At 35.3% G+C, this 26,715-nt stretch overlaps 1 protein-coding gene across 3 annotated transcripts in view; it reads right to left on the reverse strand.

Moving 5' to 3' along the window:
* LOC117604412 (uncharacterized) overlaps positions 1-26,715 on the reverse strand; it is a 201,701-nt gene that overhangs the window by 40,873 nt on the left and 134,113 nt on the right. For all 3 annotated transcript variants that reach the window (XM_034324430.2, XM_076689248.1, XM_034324434.2), the window contains one exon: positions 4,026-4,104. In XM_034324430.2, coding sequence (XP_034180321.1) covers positions 4,026-4,104 — 79 coding nt within the window. The remainder of the gene's footprint in view (positions 1-4,025; positions 4,105-26,715) is intronic.

Consider the following 26,715-nt stretch of genomic DNA (forward strand, 5'->3'; position numbering starts at 1 on the left):
TTGCGATTCAACTAGAATTTCGCGAAAGCGTTTTATACGCTTTTTAGAACAAATCACTATTAACAATATTTTTTTTGATTATAATTTCTATTCGCAACTGGTTCGCTTTCAACCATACCATATTTTCCTTTTTTTAATTTTGATGTATTATATAATAATTAATCTTTGAACATAAATTTTGATGAATAGTACCAGGAATCACAAGCATACGTGCATCAAAACTGCATAAATTATGAGAGAATTAATTAATGTCGCAATTCATTGGGTTGCCTATTCAAACCGACTATTATATTCATCATTTACATATAATCGCGGATGGTCGGAGAATTGGTACGGTTTGGTAATTGAAAATTTTCCAAAAAAGTCAATAATTTTCTGGCTCATGCAGCAACCAATCCCTTCCTCGTTTTTAACGTATTTTTCCATATACCAGATTTTAATATTACACGAATACGCACGTTCGAATATCACGTTTTATAACTGGAATTCTCTGAAACCCTATTACCGGTATATTACATATCTCTCCGTTTCATATCGAAATTGTTGATGCATAAAGATACCTTATGATGTTTGCAATATCCCGGCCTACGACGATTATTCAAAAACCAAAAATCTCATGAAAATTAAAAAAAAAATTGAATAACATGTTTCTTTCGCACTGACATTTCATGTATTCATTTAATGAATTTATTTCAGTATTACGTAAAATAAAAAAAGCATTGTAAATTTTAAAAGTTAATATATAAACATAGGTACAAATTAAAAAAAAATAATAATAAAAGAAATAGAAATAGAGTAGAGCGACTGCAAAATTAATAGAATAACTTATTAGCATAAATATTTTAAAAATTAGCAGAGAAATATTATTTTTAAATTATTTTCCAATAAACAAATTCCACCTATACCAGAAGCACAGAAAAACGAAAATGTATCCAACTGTTGTGAGCTACAGAAGGTTTTTTCTTTTTTCATTTTCCAACCGTTTCTTTATAAAATTTTTCAAACCTTCCCATCGCCGAAACACGATCAGAGTCCCTCCAATTTTCCGGAGAAAAAATAAGGGAAGAAAAAAAACAAAAAATAACTAAAATAACAATGGGAATTCACCATCGACCGAAAATGCACGCATTCTGTCGCGCGAGGGTTTCACCGACAGGAAATTTTAAATGCCACCAGGACCCGCTGGAAAATTCATTTTCCCGCCTGACAAATATTTCAGCGAAAAACGGTGGATCGTTAAATTTTAACAATCGCGCTTTACTGCCGCTTTATATTAGCACCGGCCATCGCGACAAACGCACAGAGGACAGAGATACAGGGTCGAGTCTCTTGCAACCACTGAAACACCTGTATACATTCAAACAATCGTTGCTTCCGACCAGTTTGCCAACGGACTTTAACAGTTGGCTGAGTTGTTTCGCCATGTTTTCTTCCAGCGGCAGATCGTGAAACCAGATGACGCGATACGACACCGTCTCTTCTGCTTTCCGTACAGAAACCCGTGGAATTCTGTCTTCTCTCAGAACAATGCGTTTAACATTTAACCAACCGCATGTTGCAAGTTTTCGAGAGGAAATATACGTAGAAGATGATTTTAGAATGAAAGATAACCAGTGAAAATTTTGAATTAAAAAATAAAACTTTCGAGTTATTGATCAATCCTCGCAATCAACAATTTCATTTACAGATTTGCAAACGGCAAAGTGAAGTTATCTTTTGCATGTTTTAATCTTAAAAAAATTCAATTCTATTTCCAAAAATTTTCAACCCGATAGGTATCGTCAAAAAGGGCAGAGATTTTTATCGAAAAGGTTTACCATGTTGTGAAAAAATGATGAAGAATTTTAAAGGATGCTGTTTGCAGTGAAATTGATGCTCGAATTGATCGAAGCTTTTACATCGCAGTAAAAAAAATGCATAGAAAAAGTCGATATTTTGTTTGGTCGGATAAGCCCAGCTTTTTCGGTTGCAACTGGGGAAAACATTGGTTTAGACATAACAGGTAAGAGCTTTTAATTAACGAATTCCATTGACAAGACGCGTTTTTCAAGAATGAAATCAATGAGATTACTTTTGAAAAGCTGGCATCTGTGAGTAAATTTTTCCAGCTACATAATATTACACGCTGTGTTTCATTCCAAATTAGTTCGCCCCGTTAGCCATAAATCTACCTCTGTGATAAAACATTCTATTGATCAACGCCCTTAACGCGTCGTAAACAAGAAATATAAAACCTAGAATTTCTAGTCTCCTTCTCGAAAAGAAAGTAACTCAGCGTTGTTAAAATAATTGCTTCATAATATGATAAAAATTTTCACGAACTCTATTTCATTGAAATTTCTTCTTTTTAATTTTAAACAAATTTAGAATTTTGCGAAGTACTCTAATTTTCAAAAATAAAAATTTCTAATCTCTACTTCATAGAAATTTTCTATTTCTGATTTTTTTCACGAATATACACCTCCAGCCCCGCAATTTCAGGAATCATTTATTTTTAATTATATAACAAAAGTTTAATCGATGCAAACTCAAAATAATCGCATGCAAGATGGCTTAACTAGCGATTATCCCTGTTTCATCTTCAGCGAAGGTGTTGCCTCGGGCGAAGAACGGTACGTTGGAAATTTCACGGTCACGTACGTCGCGTAAAACACGTTTTCAGCACGTCTACACGGCGAGAAAGCTCGACAGAGCGTAGCCAGTTAGATGGAGTTTAGCATTTGTTTGGCGTCGTTTTAAGGCCCCGATCCTTGTACGAGCCAACAACCTAGACAGGATCAAGCGGGCAGCCCTTCGAATAAAACGCGATCTCTCGTGTCTACGTGGAAGATTTATGCGCGACCTGCGACGAACTTTTCTTCGTCTAAGATTTGATCCGTTGGGCTCGGGCGGATTGCCAAGTCCTGCGCCACATTAGAGATTTCGCCGACACACCTTCAGAACGAACGTCATTTTTCATCGCTCCGACCGACACAATCGATGCTCTCTACACCAATTTTCCGACAGAATTTCCGCAGATCTACCGGTGGTTGCTTCTCGCCACCCTCAATTTACATCGTTCTCTACTTTGCTCATCGATCCGGCCATATTTTACCGTTATCCGTATCGTTAACCATGATCGTTCTTATAAATATGTGGAGGGGTAACATTTTAATTTCTAATTTAATTCTAATAATTCTGGATAATGGCACCGTATTTTAGGTAATAATATAGATTGCAAGGAGAAGAGAAATTTTAAAACGACAGATAAATAATGAAGGTACTATAGGAAGGTGCAAAATGTGATTAGACAAGTACTATGAAAACCATATGTAGTTAGAAAAATAATATGGGGATCATAGGTAAGGAGATAAATAGAATAACGACCATAGATAGGCAGATAAGTGGTATAAGAAACATAGGTGTTATAATAAGTAGTATAAAGCATGTAGATAAGTTAACAAGTACTATAGGGGTAAAATAAATAGTATAGAAGCTCTATGTAATGTGGTAAGTAGTATAGAGACCGTAGGTAGTCTGACAAGTAGTGTATATAAGCCCTATGCTGCGCGCAAGTAGTATAGGTCAACAGAAAGTCAGACATGGAGTCAGACGAACAGCAGAGGAACACTAAACACTCAAATAAATTGTATAGGTACTAATACGTATTCGAAATAGTAATATAAGTAAGGTAGATACCCTAACAAGTAGTATAGGTATACTAAAAAATCAGACACCTTGCCAGATAAGTAGTATAAATTCAACGAGTAATCAGAGAAGTAGTATAGTACTACAAACAATCTGATAAGTGAAACTGGACCACTGTGTGTTCAAACAATCAAACAGGACATTATATCAACGAAGAATTTTTCTAATATACGAATATTATAATAAATTATTTTTAAAAAAATAGAAAGATACTATTTTATCTTGCATTCTATTTAAACTCTCCAAGACTATCTTTCTTGTTCGAAAACTTATACACTGCAGCCATCATTGTATTCAACCATAAATAATATTAAAAGCAATTAAAATAATTGACTCACCAGTCGTTGCCAGTCTTGGTAACATTCTGACGTTTACGTCCAGTCTGATGTGGTTTCGGTTCGGCCACCATGTTAACATCTGCAACAAAAAAGATTTCCAAAAGTTCAAGTAACTGTTCATTAATAACTTCATACGGTAATCTCTTTCATAAATTAAAGCACTATCTTTCCTCGTTTGAACACAAAATCTAGCAGAGGGATACCGAGAATATTTCATCGAAACTGTTAGACAATATATGCACTGCGATAATCCTTGGTAAAAAGAGAAGCGATTGTCGCGATACCGTATAGAAATCTGTCTCGTAATAGTCGACGCAAATTAATAAAGCGTACCGTTGCAACAGGAGCTTATGGTGTCTGCAAACAGTTATTAATTTCATCCCTTTGCGGTGTGTTTCTGCATCGTGCTACATACCGCTAAGGTGGATAATGAATAGGTTCGAGTGATCAGAACGGTTGAGCCGTTCTGTCAGCGAAATCCATTATTCTTGTCTTATGGGGAAAAAATGGGAAACCCTATTCTATTCTACTCTGAATACCCTACGAGTGCATTGTTTCAAAACCATAGTATCAATATTCTCTGTCTGGTTGGAATATAATCTCAGGAATTTAAAATTATATAAAATTTGGACAACTTTACAATTATATTTCAAGAGAGAGTTGAAAGGTGTTTTCATCAACAGACTGTTTTGCATAGACCAGAAACCACAAACATCAGCCCACATATGCTCCAGTTGGCTCTGTATTACCGAAAATGATGACCCTCTGCTGACAGCACGAGTACAAACATAATCTTAGACAGGGTAGCAAGCCAGCTGACTCCACCAGTGGGTGTGTAACAGTACGAAACACGACACAATGCCCATCCTTTGTGTAACTTAACCAAACACGTAGCGCAGACAAAGCTACCAAGGACGTGTAAACAATCTACCAACTGCTAAAAGTCAGCTCGATTATCACGGCTACTTGTGGATCCGCCAAGAGGATTGTTCATACCCCAGTTGCTGATTCATAATTTTATATAATAGATATTTTCAAGGAAGTTCAGAAAAGCAGTGTAAAATTGGATAATTTTTCAAAGTCACAGCTTATAATTCTCAACAATAATTATTGTTCTCATAATTTCTATTCATCTTACTTCCATAAATCAACGTTTCCTCGATATAATATTAATATTTGAATAATTTCTGATTTCCCCGTGGACGTAAACTAATCTCTATGGTACCGTGTATTTACTTGCGCTACCTTGTTTACCAACTGTTCACAATGCCAAACAACGCAATACGCAAATGTATATTAAATCAGAATATTCGTTAGTCAACGAACAAGCAATGTAAATTACTTCATTGAGCATGTGAATATTAACTGATCCACGTTATCGAGTGAACTTATTTGATATAAAATATCATTTAGATAATTTACTGATATTTTCAAACGAAACATGATGTCCTTTCAAAGTTCATAATTCTATTAGTTCAATTTGATGTAACATTTCTGAAAAGAAATTATGTTAAGAAATTCCAACATTACTGTATTTGCTGTTATGTTGAATTATATATTATATATTATATATATTGAATTATAAAAAATGAATCAACAATTTAGTATTGTTGATTCAAGTATAATATTTATAAGGAGTTATATCATCGCTTGGCGCACCATGCGTTGATATTTCTACTACGACAGTGAACTACGTTAAAACAGTCAGACAGTCTGATAAGAATTATCTCAGCGACCCCGGCGCTATCCAAAACAGACCATCGTCAGAGGCTGAGAAAGGCGCTTAACTTCCACGAATGTTTTACCAAACGAGCTTCCGTAATCCTGGTTAAATATCCAGCTGTATGCATTTCCTCATCCCACTGTCCTCAACTGCCAGATTTTCTTTCAACTTGACTTTCCAACCTTTGCAATCCGCGATATGCATAAAAATTCCATTCAACTACGGATTTTTCCAACCTTTCCCTATGAATAACAATTATCATCAAGTCCTAGCCTGTCTCGGTATAAAAAAAAAAAAAAAGACTCACAGAAAGTCTTAATCAATAAAAATCTGTTTATCGGTTGTTCTGTATCGGTATTGGTACAATCTTCGACAGTAGTATTTTAGGAAACGCGCGGGGTTCATTCAGTTAGAAAGTTTATAGCTTAGAAAGTTCAAGATTCTTGAAGTTCCAAGTTTACGGACTTTAAAAAGTTGGCGCGAATTTCGGGTAACTTTTTCTCTTATGATTCGACGCGATATTGTGAGAGTTTTATCTTGACGGATATTGATTTGTTGAGACTGAAGAATACACGTTGAAGATAACCACTTTGTCTATCATGGAGACACAAGATATCCGATGCAATTGGGAAATATTTTCAGATGGTAGAAAATTGATAAAAATTTCATAAAACAAAATTAAATAATGTAAATACCTTTTTCTAATCAATTTTCACCTAAGTACTCTAATAATTTTTTAATTAATTTTCAATCTCCAAATACTTTAATATCAAACACTATTAAGATTTTTATTTTTTTTTTTAAATATTATTAACTATTTCTCGAATATTTTATTATTATCCATCATTTCAAATACCTAATAAAAATATTTCTAATTAAATAAGTAACAAAATTGCTAATGGCTAATTTTGACGATTCAAGTGCTATCTAAATATAGGTGACATTCAATGTGTTAAATATTAAAACTTAATTTTGTTCAACGAAATTATTTTCTATCCTTCATTATTTTAAAACTATAGATCGATCCACTATCATGTAACACCCTGCATCAAATAATCATTTTAATCCCCATAATCCCAACAGACACCTTCCCCTGAATAATCAATGCAATATGACAGCAAGAAAACGATCGGTTCTCAAAGTTGCACGACTTCAGCAACAAACGATCAGTGTCTGGTGGCAGAAAATCAACGAGCGTTTCATCGCGTTTCTCGCGTTATCCCGGTTAGCTAGTCATGGAAAACCGGTAAAGTTTGCTCGATGTGCTGAATCGTGGCAAACTCAAACGTTGCTGAATGTAAAGAGAGAGAGAGAGAGAGGGAGGAAAGGAGAGGAGGATGGCTAGAAACGGCAGCTCTCGGAGGCGGAAGCCGAGTATCGATGTCATCTGCAAGCTCGGTTGAAGGGCGATGCCGGTTTCCCTATATCGTGTTGCGAATTGTTCTTCGAACTAACCGCGGCAGCTGCGTCTGTAACCGGCAGCCACGGTAATGGAATATGACAACGCGAGCTGCATAATGATCAGTCGCTTCTCCGACCAGCCAACTTTCTAATAAAACGAGCATTGTCGTTGACGTTCGTCCTGTTGCCGAGCACAGCACACGGACGACCCCGGCGTCCAAACAACGGAAAGCAAACGACGACGACGGGATGACCGTGAAGCCGGTCGATTCGTTACTCGACTCCCCCCGTTTACGGTTCGCTGATTCGTTAATTTGCCTAATTAAGATTCGACTACCTGGGCGAAGCCAACTTTCCATGGAATTTGCCGGTAACGAAACTGGTCACGGAATGCGAGTAACAATTGAAGGTTAGAATTGAATGAAGAGAGAGAATTTCTATGCTACAAGAGCTCTGATGCGTACGCAATTGGTACAATGCTCTGACGACGTTTCGTAAGTTGCCTCGTCATGTTAATACGTTAATTAGAATTTCGCTAATTAACAATTTCCACGAGCGTACCTAAAACTATTCACTTGTGTTGCAAATAATCATTTGAGAGAAGATATTACCCACATTTTTATGAAAAATTTCAATTTTTTTTAAAAATAATTGTTACACTTGGTGCTTTTAATAATTATTTCAGCGTAACAATCAACAAGCTCGACCAGATTGTTTTCTCGTGGTTTATGAAAACCTACCATTACCTGGCGTTACACGTTTCCATTTCGCGATACTTTTGCCATTCACCATCCACGATAAAACGTAATGCAACAAATCGCAAACGTTCGTCATGCTGTCCGCTACGTGACGAGAATGAGGATACGGGGTGAAAATATCCGACAGCTCGACGACCGATATGCTGGATAAAATTGCACCGCAAATTGCCAACTTGTTTCGAGTAGATAATCCGTTAATTGGACCGTCGCCAATTAATACAGCCACGGAGTAGTGTGAAATAGCGATTCATGGTAGGTTACCATTCGAGCAGTCAACTCTTTTTTTTTTTTTTTTTTTTTTTTTAACAGTGTTCCAGGTGTTCGAATTTCACGGGGAAAAATCGCGAATTCATGTTGGAAATTGGTTTTCATTTAACCAAACTTTTTTCATAAATAAGAATAACTCGTTGATTAATTTAACCTGGTTAACGATCCGCAACAGAGGGCATGAATTTATTCAATTACAAATGCGTCAAAATAGTAATTGAATAATGCTTTAATTGAATTGAATGCGATGTCATTTGGAAGCAAAATATCCGTGTTACTTTGTTCCAAGGGTAAAGAAATCAATTTTTATTTCAGACGTTTCAAAAAATCATGATGTTTCAGTTATATCGTGGCTTCATAAAATTAGAGACCTATGCGAAGACAGTGGTTTCGAGTCGATGAAGTGTGTATATTATGCGACAGATACATAAGGCGCGAAGCGGAATGAGATGGCGAAGTTGAAGAGCGTGCATACCGAGCTGTGAGCAAGATTTAACGAGGAAACTGATCCAGCTTCCATCAGACCGTGGCAGAATGTGCATATGTTTCTTGTAGCTCGGTGAAAATTGAGCTTTGTCGTTGGGGGAGCCCGGTTACACAGTAATTCAGTTCCTCGCTAGATACGTTTCAGAAATATGCGAGGAATTCTGATATACAGGAAACGCATCTCGGGATATTATAATACAATACATTTAACAGAAAATATTCAAGGAAAATTTAATCAATTCTTAATTGTGAATAAATTACAGTAATGATATTCAATTGTATCGTATCAAGAATGAAACAAAATTTAAAGTTAAAATTTAAAAAAAATTAGTTGCTTTTCGTTATGAAATTCATGAAATAATTGTAAAAATGAAATATACTATGAATAATGTTTATGTTTAAAACGGCATCCATATATGCTACAGGTTAAACATTTCGATGCTGTATAATAAGAGCAGGATAAACATTAAATATTGAAATGTTTCGAATACTGCTGCTCGATCATATTAAGAATCCACGTTTAATGTTTATCGAATAAAGTGACGCTTTAGAATCATTAGCCACCTTTGATCGCGCATGAAAATATTATTTATCGAAGCTTAAAATCAATCCCGTTTAATATTCAAAGTTGTGTAAAAGGGAATTTATTAAAAATTATATTCCTGCATAGCTGAATTTCATGCCAGAAACATCAAAGGATGGATCAGTTAAAAATATTCTTTCTATTAAAAAATGTCAGTCCGACAACAGAAATGAACTATGTTCGATCATAGAACGATGGTGATCATTTTTAAGCTATTTATCCGCCCCATATAAAATGTAAATGGTAATTTTTTATTTTACACGACGAGTACACGTCACCGAAATAAAGTTTTGGTTAATCAGTTAACTAGTTAAGTTTCGTTCTCACCTTTTTCTCCTATGTAATATTATAATTTCAATTACAGGGTGTAATATTAAACATTGTGTCTGAAAATTATTTAAAGAGATCATATTAAATTTCTATAGAAAATTGAAAATGTTAACTTTAGAAAAATCATTTGCCACGTATTAATTACTGATGGCCCAATAAATATCCGGTTGAAAACGATATTACATCCACGAGCACTTCAATTAACTCTTTCCATTATAACAGACTCGTTCACGAAATTCATAGAACTGTTTCCACGTTGTACATGCACATAGAAACTACTCTGAACCTGTTCGGAGGGTTTCAACAAAGTTTCGTACCAGCCGTTCCGGGCTTCCCTTCCTGATCAGCTCATCAAACACGCACAACGATATATCTGACCGCGACACGATAGTATTTCCATCGTTCTCTCCTTTTATACTCTTTATACCAAACCCTTATCCGTATCCCCTCTAATTGCAGCTCATTATTTATAACGGTAGTTACAAGTTGTTTCGTCATTTCCGGCGAGGCTTTCGTTCTCGTCCCGGTGTTTCGCAGGCGTGGCCGTGTTTTGCACCATACAACGGAAGCCTCGTTTCGTGATAACCGGACGTTAAAAGGCGGCTTTACTGCTGAACACATGTAGCGTCTTGTCGGTGAAAACTCGCGGCTATTTTCTCGCGAACGGAAGAAGTCACGGAACTTCTTACCGTCTCCCGACAGTAAGTATGGCTTCCTTGTTTCTTCGCTCGCTGTCTTCCCTCGCCTTCGTGTTCCCGAGAATTTTGCATTACGCGATATATTTACGAGCTTCGATGTTAAAGTAACTTACACAATGTATTTTCTTTCTTAGTTACATTCTTCGTTTTCTTTATAGAAATTGGTTGTAACACGGTCTTACAACAGTATCGTTATTTGTCTGATGATAATATGATTATCTGTGTATTGAAATTCATTATTAGTGGATAGTTTCTTGGAAATAAAATTTCTGGAAGAAAATGAATTTGAAAAGTAATAAATATCCTTATTAGGCTTGTTATGTATGTATTATGTATTTGTTCTATCTTTAAAGTAGGTGCAGCGTATGAAATACAGAGTGTCTGACCAATGCTAGTGATTTCTACTGAAAATGAGTATAAATACATTCTATGACTACCATGTGGTATAATTTCATTTAATCCTTGATTTTATAAGAATACTATGAACATTTAAAAGTACCCTAAAAGATTGGAGGATGTCTGATCAATGCTACTGATTTCTACTGAAAAGTATTCAAAGGTAAGTATATAAATATTATAATAGCAAAATTGTATGATAATAATGTAAGGTAACATTTAAATAAACCATGAAATTAGATGATATTATTTTCAAAGGGATAATTAATTGCGAAAAGTCAACAAATGAAGAGTTAGTAATTCATTGTATATAATATCGTTTCGAAATGTTTCAGCAAGTTTCGCCACTCACGTTGAGCACCATAAATCAATGACGAAAATACGACGTGTACGGACGCGAAACCTTACCCGGAAGTCGTAGCTGTTGCGGAAACGACGTTTTTGACGTTTCCACGGTTGCGGCTAACACCGGTGGTCTTCGTGCACAGTTGGAGAATGACTCGGCGGCTATCATCGCGTCAACTGACATGAATTTCCCGAGTTGCTAATGCGAGGCAGAAATCTGCGACAGGACAACCGTTTAACCCGATCACAATTAAAATCAAACATGCGAACATCCCGATCGCTCGGACTAAATAATTAAACCAGAAACGCTATCCAATGTTTATTGGTTGAAACAATAACTACGGTAATTATATTCCATAAAAAAATATTTATATTTTTCAGAATTATTTTTTGGAAAGTTGGAAACTAATAAGAGACTCCAAATAAAAAAGTTCTTGGAATAATTCAAGTGACGAATAATTAATTATGAGATAATTATTGGATATTAATTAAGAACCATTATTGGGTAGGTTTAACGTATAGATTTCACTAAAATATTCGCGAATCACTCTCCGGTATACATCTTACTCAGTCATGTATTAAAATCAGCAACACCCTTTTCGAAACCCCATATCACCCTCCATTCTCTCATAATCCACCCCTTAAAGCATCAAACCCCGTCACGCTGCTTTCTCTCCAACCCGTCCACTTTTCCGGCCCATCGAAACATCAAAAACATCCAGCGTAGCATCAAAGATCGCTTCAGAACGTTTGCATTTCGACGCGGACACTCGACAAAACACTTTTCCAACCCTCGAGACCGTCCATTGCAACCTTGCGTTTAACACGCAACGAAGCTCGATTCTTTCCGAATTTTCAGCTTTTCTCGTTCGCTGTTCTCTCTGTTTAAGCATCATTCGACGATCATCGGCCACGACCAGGACGAGAGAGAAAGCAGAACCGGAATAAAAAAAGAGGTTACAACAGCGTGGTAGGTATACGCTGAAAGCGGGCGTATTCAAACGAACCGTATTGAACGGTACTTTCTACGTTTCTAGCTATTTCAACGGAACAGAGTCCTTTTATATGCATCGTGCTCGCTTGGATTCGTTGGTCAATCCGTCTACGCGGATGAACTACCCTTGCCACCCTTGTGTCTGAGCTACCCTTGGGCTTTCCCTGCGCCCTGCATAAAGGCGAGCTGTTAAATAAGTATTTCTTCCTCATCTCTGCGCTCCAGCTACCTCTTTTTTTCTTTTATTACCAAACAAAGGAATTCTGACGAGAAAATAATTCAAACGCGATGAGGGTAAAATCAATTTCCGAGAGATAGGTTTATCGATTGGGATTAATGAATGGCGAGAGGGAAAAATTGGATAATTTGATATATTTTCAACTATAATTCTATGATCTTTAAATCAAAATATTTTGCATTTCAAGAAAAAAACAATGGTCACCAGTAATTTATTCCAAGGCAAGGACATTTTAATAAACCCTATTACAAATAATTTTAATTAGCCAGCTAATTTTCTGTAATGCCTATTTACCCCTGGAGATTCATTCCCAAGAAGAAGAAGAAGAAGTAAAAACAAAAGATGGGTAGGAAGAAAAAGAAAGTTGAAGGAGGGGGTGAAAAACGCACAGAGAAAGAGGGAACACAGAAGAGAGAGACATTGTAAGGGGTTGAAGATTGCGAGAGAAGGTGGTGGTAGTTGTCTGAATGCTGCGGCTAAAGGGCGGTTCTTAGCCTCTTAACCGCTCTAACGTGGAAAAGCACGACTACTTCGAGGCTACAGGCAAAGTTTACCTCGCTAATTCAGCCGTAGAGCCAGGCGTAGAAAATGTTGAAAGGGAGTAAATTTGACCGTGGTGCAAGGGGCGTAACGGGTAAGGGAGAAGGGTGCGGTTCCCTCGTCGGCTCATTGACTGCGCCATGTCGGCGAAATGTATTTTAGTTTCGCGTATAATTAACGAGGCAAGTGTTATAAGCACCTGCCTTAGCGATCTACAGAAATTTTCGGAACAAAACACGTGATTGGGTTCTTTGATGTTGCTTCCGGTGAATGAGAACCAACCACCCCACGTCCCTTCCTTCGTTTCACAAAGCATCGGACTAGCTTTAAGCGGCATACCCAGCAACGATCCATGGGAAAAAGAATTAAAGGATTTCTCTGCTTTTTTAAATAGCGCATTTAAACTGCTGTGAAAGCCCTCGTTGAATGGATATTCACTGTTATCGTGGCTGCAGCTTTTTTCTCGCAATCTGATCAAATGGACTTCATATTTTCATGGAAAAAAAAAATTAAAATAAAATAAAATGTATAAAGTGTATTTAAATACTATCAACGATCCCCAGTCAATGCTACACGTTTCAGAGAAAGGGAGTGTTTCATTCTACTCACCGTTTGAGTTTTCTATTACTTTTCTATTGAATGGTGGTCTAAACCTGACGATGTGAATACACTTTTTAATAATTTCAATAAATGAATAATGTTAAAAAAATCTTCGACTTTTAATTTTTCCTTCGTTATAATTTAATTTTCCTCGATATCATGATTCATTAATGACCCAATAAACGCATTCAATTGATCTTCAAGCAACATCAATGGATATTCCCTGAAGGAATGTTTAGTATCGTAGGATTTCGTGATCACGGCAATCTCTTATCGGTCTTTGGACAAGCAGAGCCACCCACGCACAAACGAACCGTGCGCGCACGTGTAATCGTAGTTTCAACGGTCGACTACCGCCTTTTGTAACTGCCAACAGGCCAATCTAAGTGACGAACGGCTGTGCACGACCTCGCGACCTCATACCGCACCGCCATAATCATTTCATACACAATAGTCTCGCCCCGTCCGCGAAAGGGGATGGGAAAACGGGCAAACGGGGTGCCTCGTGGCGAGAGTAATGGCTGCAATTTGTACCTACTCCCGCATTCCAGGGCACCCGGTGCACGCGTGATCCGTGAATTTACGCACGTGCGTGGCCCCGTTGATTCTTCGACACCGCCGTGGGTCAACACCTTCGATACATCGTAGAAATACTTGCCGGTTAAGCAATTCAATGGAAATTGATTACAATTGCTGAGAGTTTCAACACTAGTGTGTTGACTATTATTGGAATTTTGAGAGGTGATTAAAAGGTACTTGTGATATTTGAAATTTCCTAACTTTTAGATTTTTTGTTTTTTCCAATTTCTTTTTCCTCGGAGAATTATTTCGAGTTTCAAAATTTTTCTATGTGAATTGTTCAATTTGGCGTTTTTCGACTATTGCAATTTTAAGAAATGGTGTGAAAGTACTAGTAACACCTGTCACTTTTCAATTTCTAGATATTTTTGTTGAGAAGATTGCTAAAATTCTGATACTGCAATTACAATAAAAATATATCCTAAAATTTTTAAACTGCTCTTCCCTTCATTTTGCGAACAAATCGATATAATACAATTGTATAGTGAAATGTAACCTTTCAGTCGTGAATTTGTGTAAAATCGAGTTGATTTGTTTAACAAAAATTTCCAATAAATTTGGCACCAGTGTTGTTTTATTTATGACTAACTGAAAGTTTATTGTACCGATGGTAACGGGAAATCATCAGCGTGGTGTGTTTCATTAAAATTGAACGAGTCCAATATCGAGTAACATTTACCATTTACGTTTCGTGAATAACAGAGAAACGTTCGCAACGATAGTTGAAGCAATAGTGATTCGTTTTAGAAAGTTCGTGAGTAATGTCGTGACACGGAATGCGTTTTACTCACTGTCGTACCGGGTATTATCGAACTTTCAACGAATTTCTGCTGACTAATTTGGAAATTCTACATAGTTTCGTAGTCCAAATCGAGATAACAATAATGAACTTGACGACCATTTTGCAAGACATCATTTTCAACGCTTCTATTCTAATATTTCTACCATACAATGTTATAGTATCATTTACGATAGAATAATAATTTATTCAAAAAATTTGTCTCTACTTTTATTTCTCAAATTAACAGTAAAGAAATGAGAATATTTGTCTTGCTAACACGTGCACCCGAACTTTAGAGCAGTTGTATAAAAATTTCATGAAAATTTTTTTTTGTCTTTTTGGCAGAATTGTAACATTTGAATTTCAACGTTTACAAATTAAAGCATACTTTTTCCCGGGATGCTAACTTGTAGAATCGTGGAAATACTAAATACAACGACTATTTTTGCTCGTTCAGCCAAGTGGCTACGGAATAAAAACATTTTCCTGCTAAATACTACTCCACCGGCAGAGGAGAGTGTACGTGAAAAGATTTTCAAGATTTTCAGGGGTGAACGGGTGTCTAGCTAGGTCGAATCCCCGGGTTACATTCTGGCTTTCGTTTGAAATTTAAATGCGACACGAATATTTAAATCCGTACCAATCACTATTCTTGATTCGTCTTTAAGTTAAGCAGCAAACTCCGCTCGAGTAAATAGCCAAAGTTTTGCAACTGGTAAAGTGTTTTTCGATGCCCCCGAGGATCAATGCTACCAATAAGATTCAATTATTTTTAGAAGGAGATCGATGGTTGTTACCGAGAAATGCCGGCCACGTTTCATATTGCACCATTCCAAGTTGATTAATGCGATCAATATAAAAATATAATTGAACGAGGTGAATCTAATGTTTGAAATGAATTACAAATTAAGTTTGTAATTAGACATAGGAAATTTTATTTCTAACACCTAAAACGCTTTAATATTTTAACGAGAACTTTGTATCATGAAATTTTCAACCAGTTCATTGCTGGAGCAAAAGAAATTCAATATCTCGTGCAATTTTTACATTCTGATAGAGGAAAAAATAAAGCTGCACGAGTTAACGAAACGAAGAGAAGCATACAGAACGGAAACAATACACATTGGAAACGACAATATGAGATATGAGATAGGAACCAATAAACCTTTGCCGTTGGATAAGGGTGAAAGATAACAATGACGTGAGTTATGGCTCGAGTAAATAAATAGAATAATAGAAGCATGGAAAAAATGTTATGGTGCAAGGTTTAACGAGATTCACGAAATGGATTTAAAAGATGATAATCTGACCAGATTTCATGACTCAAAAGTATGGCAAAATAGATCTTATATCAATATAAAGTTTAAGGAAAATGACTATATATAAATATTTTATTTTTATAAAAATTGAAGGAAAAGTAATATTCAAGTATACGAGTCATCGCCTACTCCTGGAAAGATATTAGTAAGCAACGAGCAATATTTGTGCATCGGGAAAGTTCCGAGTCTGAAACGACTTTCTGGGACATCAAGCTACTCCCAGGTTATGCAATATTAATGTCGTCGCGTTATTTTAAAATATAAACACTTTGCACCCTATGAATTATTCATGGTTACCCCCCCGTTTGTTAGCTGTTCAGTTTATCGTTACGTTTCAACCGCATTCAACCATTCCTGTGTCATTAATTCCTCTTGCTAAAATTCTATTTAATATTCCTGGATAAAATCCTACATGATAATATCATTAGTAGAGAACCTACCAACAAGTGTGAACGACTATTAATATTCATGAATTTACATGGAACACAAGAAATGATTTTCTTATGCTAATGAGAACTAACATTAATTAACCTGTCGTATTAATAACGACTAAATTAATAAATAATTCTAATTTTTTAACACATTGCTCTTGAGGTTATTGCAGTTATTTTTAACACAATTTATAAGGACAAATTTTTCTGGTATATATTATTTTCTGCGTACCTGGCTTTTGTACTCTACCATTCGGATAGACCCTAAATGTTTAATTAAGTTTGCTTCTTCGCCTTTGTTACGCAGCAACACAAGGGTTGGACTCTTTTTTTTTTTCAACTGCTGGGAAAGAATGTTTTGAGATGAATTAGATTGGCAAGAATAAAGAATCTTCCATCGAATGGTCCTTTGTTACAGCAAACTTCTATAATCGTGCTGTCGTGCAAACTGGAATACGTGTAAAGGTTTCGAAAAGTTTCCACCGGTTGGTCGATCGCGAAGCGAAAAGTTATTATTCCAATCAATTTCTCTCGAGCAGTACCACACAAGCTGTTTAAAGTTCGGTGAAACGAGGTGAATCTACAAAAGTCGACGGTGTGAGAACGCGTATGCCATTGGCTAATCTAACTTCAACAAATCTCTCCAACGTTACTTCCATTTCTCAGCGATTTTTCAAACGTCCATATTTTTCGGACTTCTTCGCTACATTGTTTTAGTAATTAGTGTTATACTAATATTATACCAATTAGAGGATAGTATACTAATATTACGCTAATGACAGAGCATTGAGAGCTGGAGATTTTTGAAAGTTTGAAAATTGAAAACTTACAACTTTAATATCTGAAAATTGATACCTTGAAAGCTGAAAACTTGTTACTTGAATATTTGAAAATTGGAAACTTGAAAACCAAAAACTTGCAACTTGAATATTTGAGAACTTGAAATATTTTACTGATATTTCAGCACAATTTCAGATTGAAACTTCGTTCGATTTGCAAAACGAATGAAAACAAAGATATTTTAAACGAAAATACACACACGTCAGTCAGATTGTTCTACGATAAATTTGTAGGTACAGCAAATTTTTTAATCCAAGGAACAAGCTCCGTTGAAATGTCAGTCGCAAGGAATCCTTTAAACAAACATAACGGAAGCTGACGAAAATATACTGGGGACTAAAGGTGGAAATCGTGCGAAATCGAAGAACCACCTCCTACAAGCTTAAATCCCAGCACAGTTGCTGAGCTCTTCAGGCAAATAGTTTTACCTTTTTACGAGGAAGTTTCTCGTTCTTTCATGCTCGCAAGAAGCGGATTATAAATTATGGATAAGTGGAAATCTTGTAAAAGGAAACATCCGAAGGTAACAAAAACGAAAACACGAAAGAAATTGAGAAAAATGTTTTGAATTCGTTGCAAAAACATTTAATAAGTTTCAGTAAAAAGAAAAATAATATGAATTAGAAGAAACTTTTCAACAATGAAGAAGCACTATTTTGTTTATTTACATTTCTATTTATGAAATAACAATATATGGAGCAGAAAAACAACTGACAGAATTTTTAGCTATTTTAATCAAAATTAGGTTTTAAATAGAAAATGTGGTAACTGAAGATAATATTCTGCACAAAAATGTAGACATTTCAATCAAATCTTTTAAAAATAAATCATGAATAATTGATATATGCTATTTCAAAGCTGTCACAATGAAGATCTAATTAGATCAATTCTTAAAATTCATGAAGATTGAAAACAGATTTAGTGTCTGATGTTATTTCAGAGTCTTCCTGAATTTGGGTTCCATTACGTTCGGATCGATTAATCCGGTAAAAATTAATTATACTGCACCTGCATGAAACATAATAATTTATGATGAAAATAATTAATGACTTTGGAAAGTTTATACAGTGTAACAATCCTGGAATGATGCTTTTTACAACATCCAATTAAAAGCTATTTACACCATCTCTGCTAGACATAGATTTTTAATAAAAATTAGAATAAAATAATTTTTAACAAAAAAAAAATCCGACTTCGAAATGCACTAAAAAGTATAAAATAATTTCTATTTCATTTATATCTGTATTCCACAGCTATTAGTAAATATTAACCAATTAAAAATTAATAAAAATCATGAAAAACCTAGCTAATGTTTGCTATTTTAATTTTCTAATTTTCTAATTTTCTAATTTAATGAAACTAATCAATGCCAAATATATACTACCATATGACGAGACATAGTGACATTTTTTTACCAACTGTGGTAAGTCCACCAGTGGACGACCAATGGAGCATTGGTTTTCCACAGGACAAAATAAATCAAAGTCGAGGAACAGCGTCAGATTCGACAGGAAAATGGAGGAAAATGCTCGAGTAGGTAACCCGTGCACGAGGGAATGTGCACATGGTATATCGTGGCGTTCATTCCAGGGATGATTTAGTTTCACTGCAGTGACACGGGGTGGTTCGAGGCATGGTAACCTCACGGTCTAGGAGACCGAGTGTGTACGTAGATGTAATTACATGGAAAAAATTCCGGTCAGGCCTTGCCGAGCGTTCTCGTTGTTGAGTTAGAGTCGTGTTGTATGGCGTGCCTGGACTTAGAAATTGGTCAGACCAATCAGCCAATCATGGTGGTGCCTTTTTCCTTCAGGATCGTCCGGCCGAAATCTCGACGGGACAATCAGGAATCGCTGGCACGCTCCTACCAAATTGCGTGGTCACTTTTAAATATTAACCACGCCACGGTAGGATACCAATCTACCGGAAGTAACGTATGTCTAAACGATGTACATGAAACCATTCGAATGGTTCGTGGATAAAATAGATTCTGGGATGTGGCATGATTTCATGACATAAAAGTAATGCCAAATAGTGCTTATGATACATTAAATTAAAGCTTAAACTTCAAGGAAAATTATAATATACACCATTTATTAATCTCCTTAATATAAAATGGCTGGGTGCCAGTGATAGCAAACAATAACAAATTTTGAACTAGTTAAACTTCATATTAGTTATTGTTTGCTGCAAGTGGCAACTAGTCATTTTGCCTTAAAAATATTGACGAAACCTTTATGTAGTTTTTTTCAGCAAACTTTAAGCTTTAAATTGATATATCATAAGTACTATTTTGTAATAGTTTTTTGTCATGAAATCAGGTCAGACTTTCCATATCTTCAAACCAATAAAATAAAGTACCCTTCAGTTACGATTCTATGTAACAGAAGACATCATCCAGGTACAATTCTACCTTCAGATTATCACGACGTATCTCTGAGGGCAATAATAACGAGTAAAATAACGAGATGCTAGACTCCGGGACATCAAACGAAATTGACAAAATCAACATTTAGTTGCCACAAATTCCACCGCTTCCGTCCTGTAGCTAAAGTAACACTTCAAAAGTTATCCATGATATTATATTCCTTATCGTCGGTTAAGTACCGGAGAAATGCGTTATTAAATGCAACGATGCACAGAGGGATGTTCGCCAATTCGAGCTTATGATTCTCCTTGAAATTGTACGCTTCGTTCGTGGCAGAGGCCGCTTTGAATACAAAACAACGCGTATGCATTTAAAACAGCTGGGTTAATCTACCTTCGACATACTGTAAAGGGATTAAATTGCTTGAAAAACGTCAAAAATATGTGCCTTCGTTTATTGGAGCTCACTGTATATACGACAGTCAACAAAAAAAAAAAAAGTTACACGGCTGTGTTTTATCACCGACGAATCATCTCGTCGGATTTATAACGCATCGACCCAGATTAACTTTCGTTATAGAAACCAGAAATTGGTCCAATTGTAACTGTTCAAAAATACAATCCCTTTTCTATTTGATAATTTACAGACGACTGACTATGTAAAATGTGAACTTCAATTTGCAATAATCTGAAGCAGAAGTAAATTTTTATCATCTGAAAATTTATTTGAAAAATTGATCGATCAAAAATGTAATTACAGTAATGTTCTTTCAGCCTGATGAGAAATTTCTGCAGATACTAGCGTTACACAAATCAAGGAAAGTAATGGGCTACAAAGTAATAATAGAAGGAAGAAACAGTAAAGTTAAGCTGGAAAGTTTGAGACAATTAACGAAATAGCTGGTCGGCAAGATGATTCAATTAAAAATTTCGAATGAAACAAATATAAAATTCATATCACAGAACGTGATATACATTTTAATATCTAATTGTTTAAGAAAATGAAAGATATAGGTATGTTTTTTTCGTTTTATAAAGTGAGACTGCCATAACTGTAAATATTTTAGTACCAATTTTCAAGCCAATACAGTTCGATATCAATTGATATTTCAGTACCATTTTTTTTTAATTCATTTCTTTGATACATAAATTTGATAGCTGTTTCCCTTTTTTCACTTTATTTAATTAGTGAGTTCATACAAAGCACACTCGATAAAAATTGAATAAACAATATTTTTATTGCAAATTAATTTTTGTCTTTTACTTGTGCATATTTACTTTGCAACTAACTAATTGGATACCTGCACTGTTGTAAAAAAAAGGTCAATATAACAAGTGAATTTTTATTGAAATTTTGATTTTATAAAATAGTAATATGTGTAGTAACTATCTTGTATTGAAGATTTATCAAAGTGTGAATCAAGATGATCCTTTTGCTGTACAATCAGAAACAGAAACGTATCGTGAATATTGGCACATGAAATGCAGACTGGTGTGCATCGGAAAGTCGCGTTGAATTCACCAATTTCAAGAAATCGACGGCTGCATTGGAAAAAGTCATATTTCATGTGACTGCCAGCTTGCAAACACCTCGGATATCATTCCAATATAAACTGTTCCCGGCACGTCTTTGCGTGAGGATGATTAGAAAACTTTGATTGCCAGATTACACCGGTGAAGATTTATGAACTACCCAGACAAGACTTTTAACGTGAAATTTCAAATTTACTTCCATCTTTCCTTTTTTCGTTGGTATGAGAAAAATAATGGCTCATGTGTTTTAAGAAAACATGATTTTATCAGTGATATAAAATTAAAAAATTGATTCAATAAATGATAAAATTATATATCTTTGAAAATAAGACCACTGTTACTATCTCTTTACAAAAATTAATTTATATGCTATATTTGCTAATATCCAACTTCGACAAATTTTTTAATTAATCTACAATCTATCCCCTTTCTAATAAAAAAAGAGTTATACAAATCCATTGAGTAGTTTTTCTTAAATAATTTAACGAAAAAGTCCCTTTTACCAGACCTTTTTACCATGTACCTTTTTAAATTTTATACTTGCAAATATAATGTAATTTACATACGTCAAAGGAACAATTTTAATAGAATATTTATATTAAACTGACGAAAACAAAGAATTAACAAGGAAACTAGCTCCATTGAGTGAAACAAGGATTTCAGGAATTAACCATTTACCACAAAGTTGCTTTAAAATAAAAGGATGAAAGGAACATCCATCAAAGTGAAAATATAGAGAAAATACGTTAAATATTAAAGAAAAGCAAATACGGAAGTTGCAATGCACTTTCATTCTACGTATGCACCTCCGATGTTTGAAATATGAACGAATGGATAGAGAGGAACGGATGGACGTTTTCGAAGATTCTAGCTTCAGGGCAACGTACCTTATCCTAGTTTTTCAAACGAAAGGAGAAAAGCGAAAAAAGTGCTTCAAACAAAAAACAGAGTTTCTTCTTTGATTTTAGGAAAAATTGGGAAAAGAATGTTTTTCATAAATAAAAGGTTGAAAGAATAAAGAATTGTTAGGAGGACACCCAGTATATTCCATAAAAGTTGTACACATACGTACGGTGACAGAGAAACATTAAGGATGAACAGATATGGAAACAAATCCTATTCCTGTATATCCAGATTTACAACATTTCCTGTCAATACCATTCGTTTGTATACACGTACATACGTTCACAAATGCATACTAATACGATAAAATCGCTCCATATTTAATGGTTTCATTAGCAATTTTCACTGCAATATACAACGTTTAATAGGAGGAAAAACAACTGGTCATAACGTTTTGTTATCAATGAATGAAATTTTATAAAGTTGGACCTATAAAATATTACTGTTTAACACATTTAATATAAAATATGATACATAATAAAAAATTTCCAATTACTAATATATCTAATTTTTGTGATATTAGAATAGTGGATTTATGTTTTTACGCTCGAGCTAAGGGCTTCCGGGGAGACTCATCGCCTTCCCCTTCCACTAAACGCCTACACTATTTTGAAAATTGTAATACAGGTATCTAATAAATTCTAATGCCAATTAATAAATTCCAACACCAAATAAATTTTAATTCTAATATTAAATACCTGATCCACTCTAAAAATAAATAAATACAAATTCTAATATTAGATTACAGAAAGGGACCATAGTATAACTTTTAAACGTAATTAGACATAATATTAGACTGCAGAAGGATAGTATTTTAAATGATTTATTTACTTAACACCAGAAATCCAACAACTGTACCCAGTAACACTGTTCAAATTATCCTGACAGTATTCGACCCAATTTCGAAACTTTATCTCAATTAAAAGAAGAGGCAAACGAGGAGGAAGAACATTTCGGCGAACCAGAATAAATGTGCGCGACGAGCTTGACGAACATCTGTTCATGAAGAAAGAACGGAATATAAAAAGGGAATAAAAGCTCGATTCTCATAAACGTCACTGTAGATGTACGTTTTATAGCACTTCTGTTGGTAATGTTCCTGGCTTTCGGAAAGTAGATCCGAATGAGAGAGCCGGAAGTTTTTACAACTTTATCGAAGTGCAAGAAAAATAAAATTCCTTCGCCATATATAGTACACCGGTTCGTTTATGTTCTTTTTCTCTCTCAGTTCTAATTTCGCGTTTGACGAATCGATGGCTATAACAACTTTCAGGCCTTTTACAATCTCTTTTAATTTATTAAGATCGCTGGTTAAGCTTTGCGAAACACCACTTTAAGAACATAAGTTTAAGACTTTCGACTTGAATTATTTAATCAACACTTTCGCGAAGCATAGTGAAATGTTTCGTAGAAAGCATGATTTATACTATAGGAAATGCATTAGAATGGTGTAACGAAAATTAGAAAACTGGATAATTTTATTTTAACAATCACTGAGAAAATTGTGTGGGAATTTCAAAAAATTCCAATTTTCTAATCTTCCAATTTCCCAATTCTCTAATTTTCCACCCCCCTAATTGTCTAATTTACTAATTTTTCAATTTTCTGATTTTCAAATCTTCTAATTTTCTATTCCCCTAATTGCCTAATTTACTAATTTTTCAATTTTCTAATTTTCTAATGTTCCAAGAATTTTCTAATTTTTCCAAGAAACTAAAATTTATTTACCATATGTTTGCAAAATCTCTGTTGCACCATTCAATAGCAAAAGGTTGTTTTCAGATCCCACACAAGAGATTGTGCCCAGCTAGATGGTTCGCAATGGGGTGCAACAACACGGGCTTTCCAGTTGACGGGTGTGAATGCACTTTGCCATTTTTATTTCAAGATATCGAGAAGCGATGGAAAAACGTAGAAGAGTCACCTGCACGATCTCCGTACAGTGACAAGTAATTTCTTTCAGCCGCACCAACGACCGCTCGTCAATTGATCCGAGTTCTTTTAATTCGATGGCTTAGCGGTAAGAACGGATTGTAAAAGTTCTTGTAAGAGTAAATCGATAGAATTCATTTTTAACCACCGTTCCACGATTCTGACCACTTCGATGCACCGTAAACTAAGGGTACGTGTCCATTTGAGAGTGAAAATCGCACGAGAAACTGTCGACCAGCATTTCTAGCAGTAGTTTTACTCTCGAGTCGACTTTGATAAATAATTCAGTTGTTACTAATGCAACAGAGTAAAGAGTTTGTACGTTTTAAGTGAACTCTTAACACACTATTTAAGTAAAAGCTTTTATAGTTCTATGCAATTTAATTATCACTTGGATCTTATAATTCTCACAGCTTTCTATTAAATGAATTAAATCTAAACATTCAATTTCCTGTTACTATAATTCAGACTAGAATTAATTATATTTTCAACTTCAGCAACGAAAAGAGCTTTCTTACATATTTCACCCTTGACTCATCCATTCAAAAAAAAAAAAAAAAAAAAAAAACAATTTATATTTCCCTAGATTCAATTAACCAAAGGATGGCGTTAAAATGATCGCCCGAAGTTTCGGAAATAATTCCAGCCATACTTTCCTTCTTCCAGCGTCAGGAGAGGAGGAAACGGAGAAAAACGTGTTCCGGGAAACGTCATTACGGTGGTGCATTCCCTTGTTAAATACACCCCGAAATATCCCTCGAGAGCTGTCCTTTCCTCAGTTAATTAGTTAAAATCCCCTTTTCCCGTCGGTGATAAGCCGGTGAATTTCATTCTTAACGACCTCTGGCCAAGCTTGAACGTTGTCTCCTTTAAGGGGACAATGACGGGAGCATCGAGCAGCTTCTCTTTCTTCTACATTTGTACACGAAACGATCCTGTATACGCTTAGGGTGCATACCATTGGGACGCATTCAGGATGTTCGAGTCATTGTTCCACATGCACTGTTCCCGATATCGTCGTCCACGTTTCGTCTTCAACTGTCACGTCCACCGGGGACACTCGGTTAACGACGAGGATGAGGGTCGTCGATGGCCTACAATAAGCCCATTGTCTCTTCTACTTTCTTAACAGGAGATTCGGATAATAGTTTCTTTTCCTGCGGGTGATTAATATAGCGTACACGAACGATCTTCCGACGTTTATTCCTTTCATTCTTTCCGAAATCGTAGTAAAAAATACGTCTCGTGTGGGAGATCTTAGTTTGCTTTTAATTAACACGGTCTGTTTAGGTCTATGTGACCCGAAATGAATATTACCCCTAGGTACTTGGGTAGATGTGCATAATAAAAAATCGTGGAGTCTACAGAGAGAATAAATTTTGAAAATCTAATATTTTACAAGGCAAAAAAAGAGGAAAATGAAAAATATGCTGGACCGAGAAAGAAGAAATAATTAAAAACCTCTTTTTAATAATCGTGTAATTATAATAATTAAACAATGACTGTAATATGAAAGGGGAATGTCATTGATGGTTACAATTAAGTTCATTGTCCCAGGCTTTCTTAAGAGAGGATAATTATCCTTCGAGTGATTAATAAAGCATGCTCGAACGATGTTCTTATATTTTCTTCTTTCATGGGAGTAACCGAGACAATTCTAGTGGAAATCTCTATGGTTTCCTTTAATTAAAAACGCGGATGCATTGCGGCGAAATCTCGTTTTAATTTGTTGGAAATATTTTTCTCATCGATATTTTCAATTACGTTTCGATTCGACAACGTAATATGGATAGAAGTAGAAAGGTTCGAGAGGCAATGGTGTCGGTGTTTTCATTACAAAGGAGGTACTACAACGAGGTTCATTATTAACCCATTAGCTTCAAGATTTGATTAAAAGCAGCAAAGGTTAATTGCTTCTATACTGCTAATTACAAAGAGTCACGCCCTTAACGATTTAACTCTTTCTTGAACGGTAGTGGATATATCCAGAAACGAGGGAACACCGGTTCTTGACAAGTTAATTGCGAGAGAGCACGATGTGCAAAGCGATTTTTATATAACAACCTCGACTTCACAGCCGTGTTTCGCCTCCAGAGATATCAAGGAGGAACATGAAAGAACTTTAGAAAATTCCTTTGTAACGTTAAAAATAATTCAACTATTTATCGTTACTTTCAGTAATCGACTTCATTTTCAACTTTGTACGTTCCAGTTTACTTCAAAAACACCATTAGTTTAATCAATATGTGTGATTTTTAATTTTTAATTTTTCATTGATTAATATTGAATATTTTGATAACTTCTCTTTGCGAACGGATCCGATAATTCCGAAATGCATTGCACTCGTTCGTTTTCTCAGTGCCGAGTAATTGCTATTAAATTTTGCAAGTTCAATGTGCCCCCGTTGCTGCAATTAACACGAAAAGCAATTTTTCGTGAAGCACATAATTATGTAGGAATGCCAGTGAAAATGGGGATTCGATGAAACAGCGTTCAGTGAATTCTTTCGATCAAGTTCGTTTTGCAGCAAGTAAAATCAACCTCGAAAGCATTTCCATTAAAGAAGGATATTATAGATACGTGAGGAAATGAGGGTGAGAAATTCGATCGATTTTCTCCGGTTTACGGTACTTTAGTGATCGGAAT

This window comes from Osmia lignaria, chromosome 7 (genome assembly GCF_051020975.1).
Source record: "Osmia lignaria lignaria isolate PbOS001 chromosome 7, iyOsmLign1, whole genome shotgun sequence".
Lineage (NCBI taxonomy): Eukaryota > Metazoa > Arthropoda > Insecta > Hymenoptera > Megachilidae > Osmia > Osmia lignaria.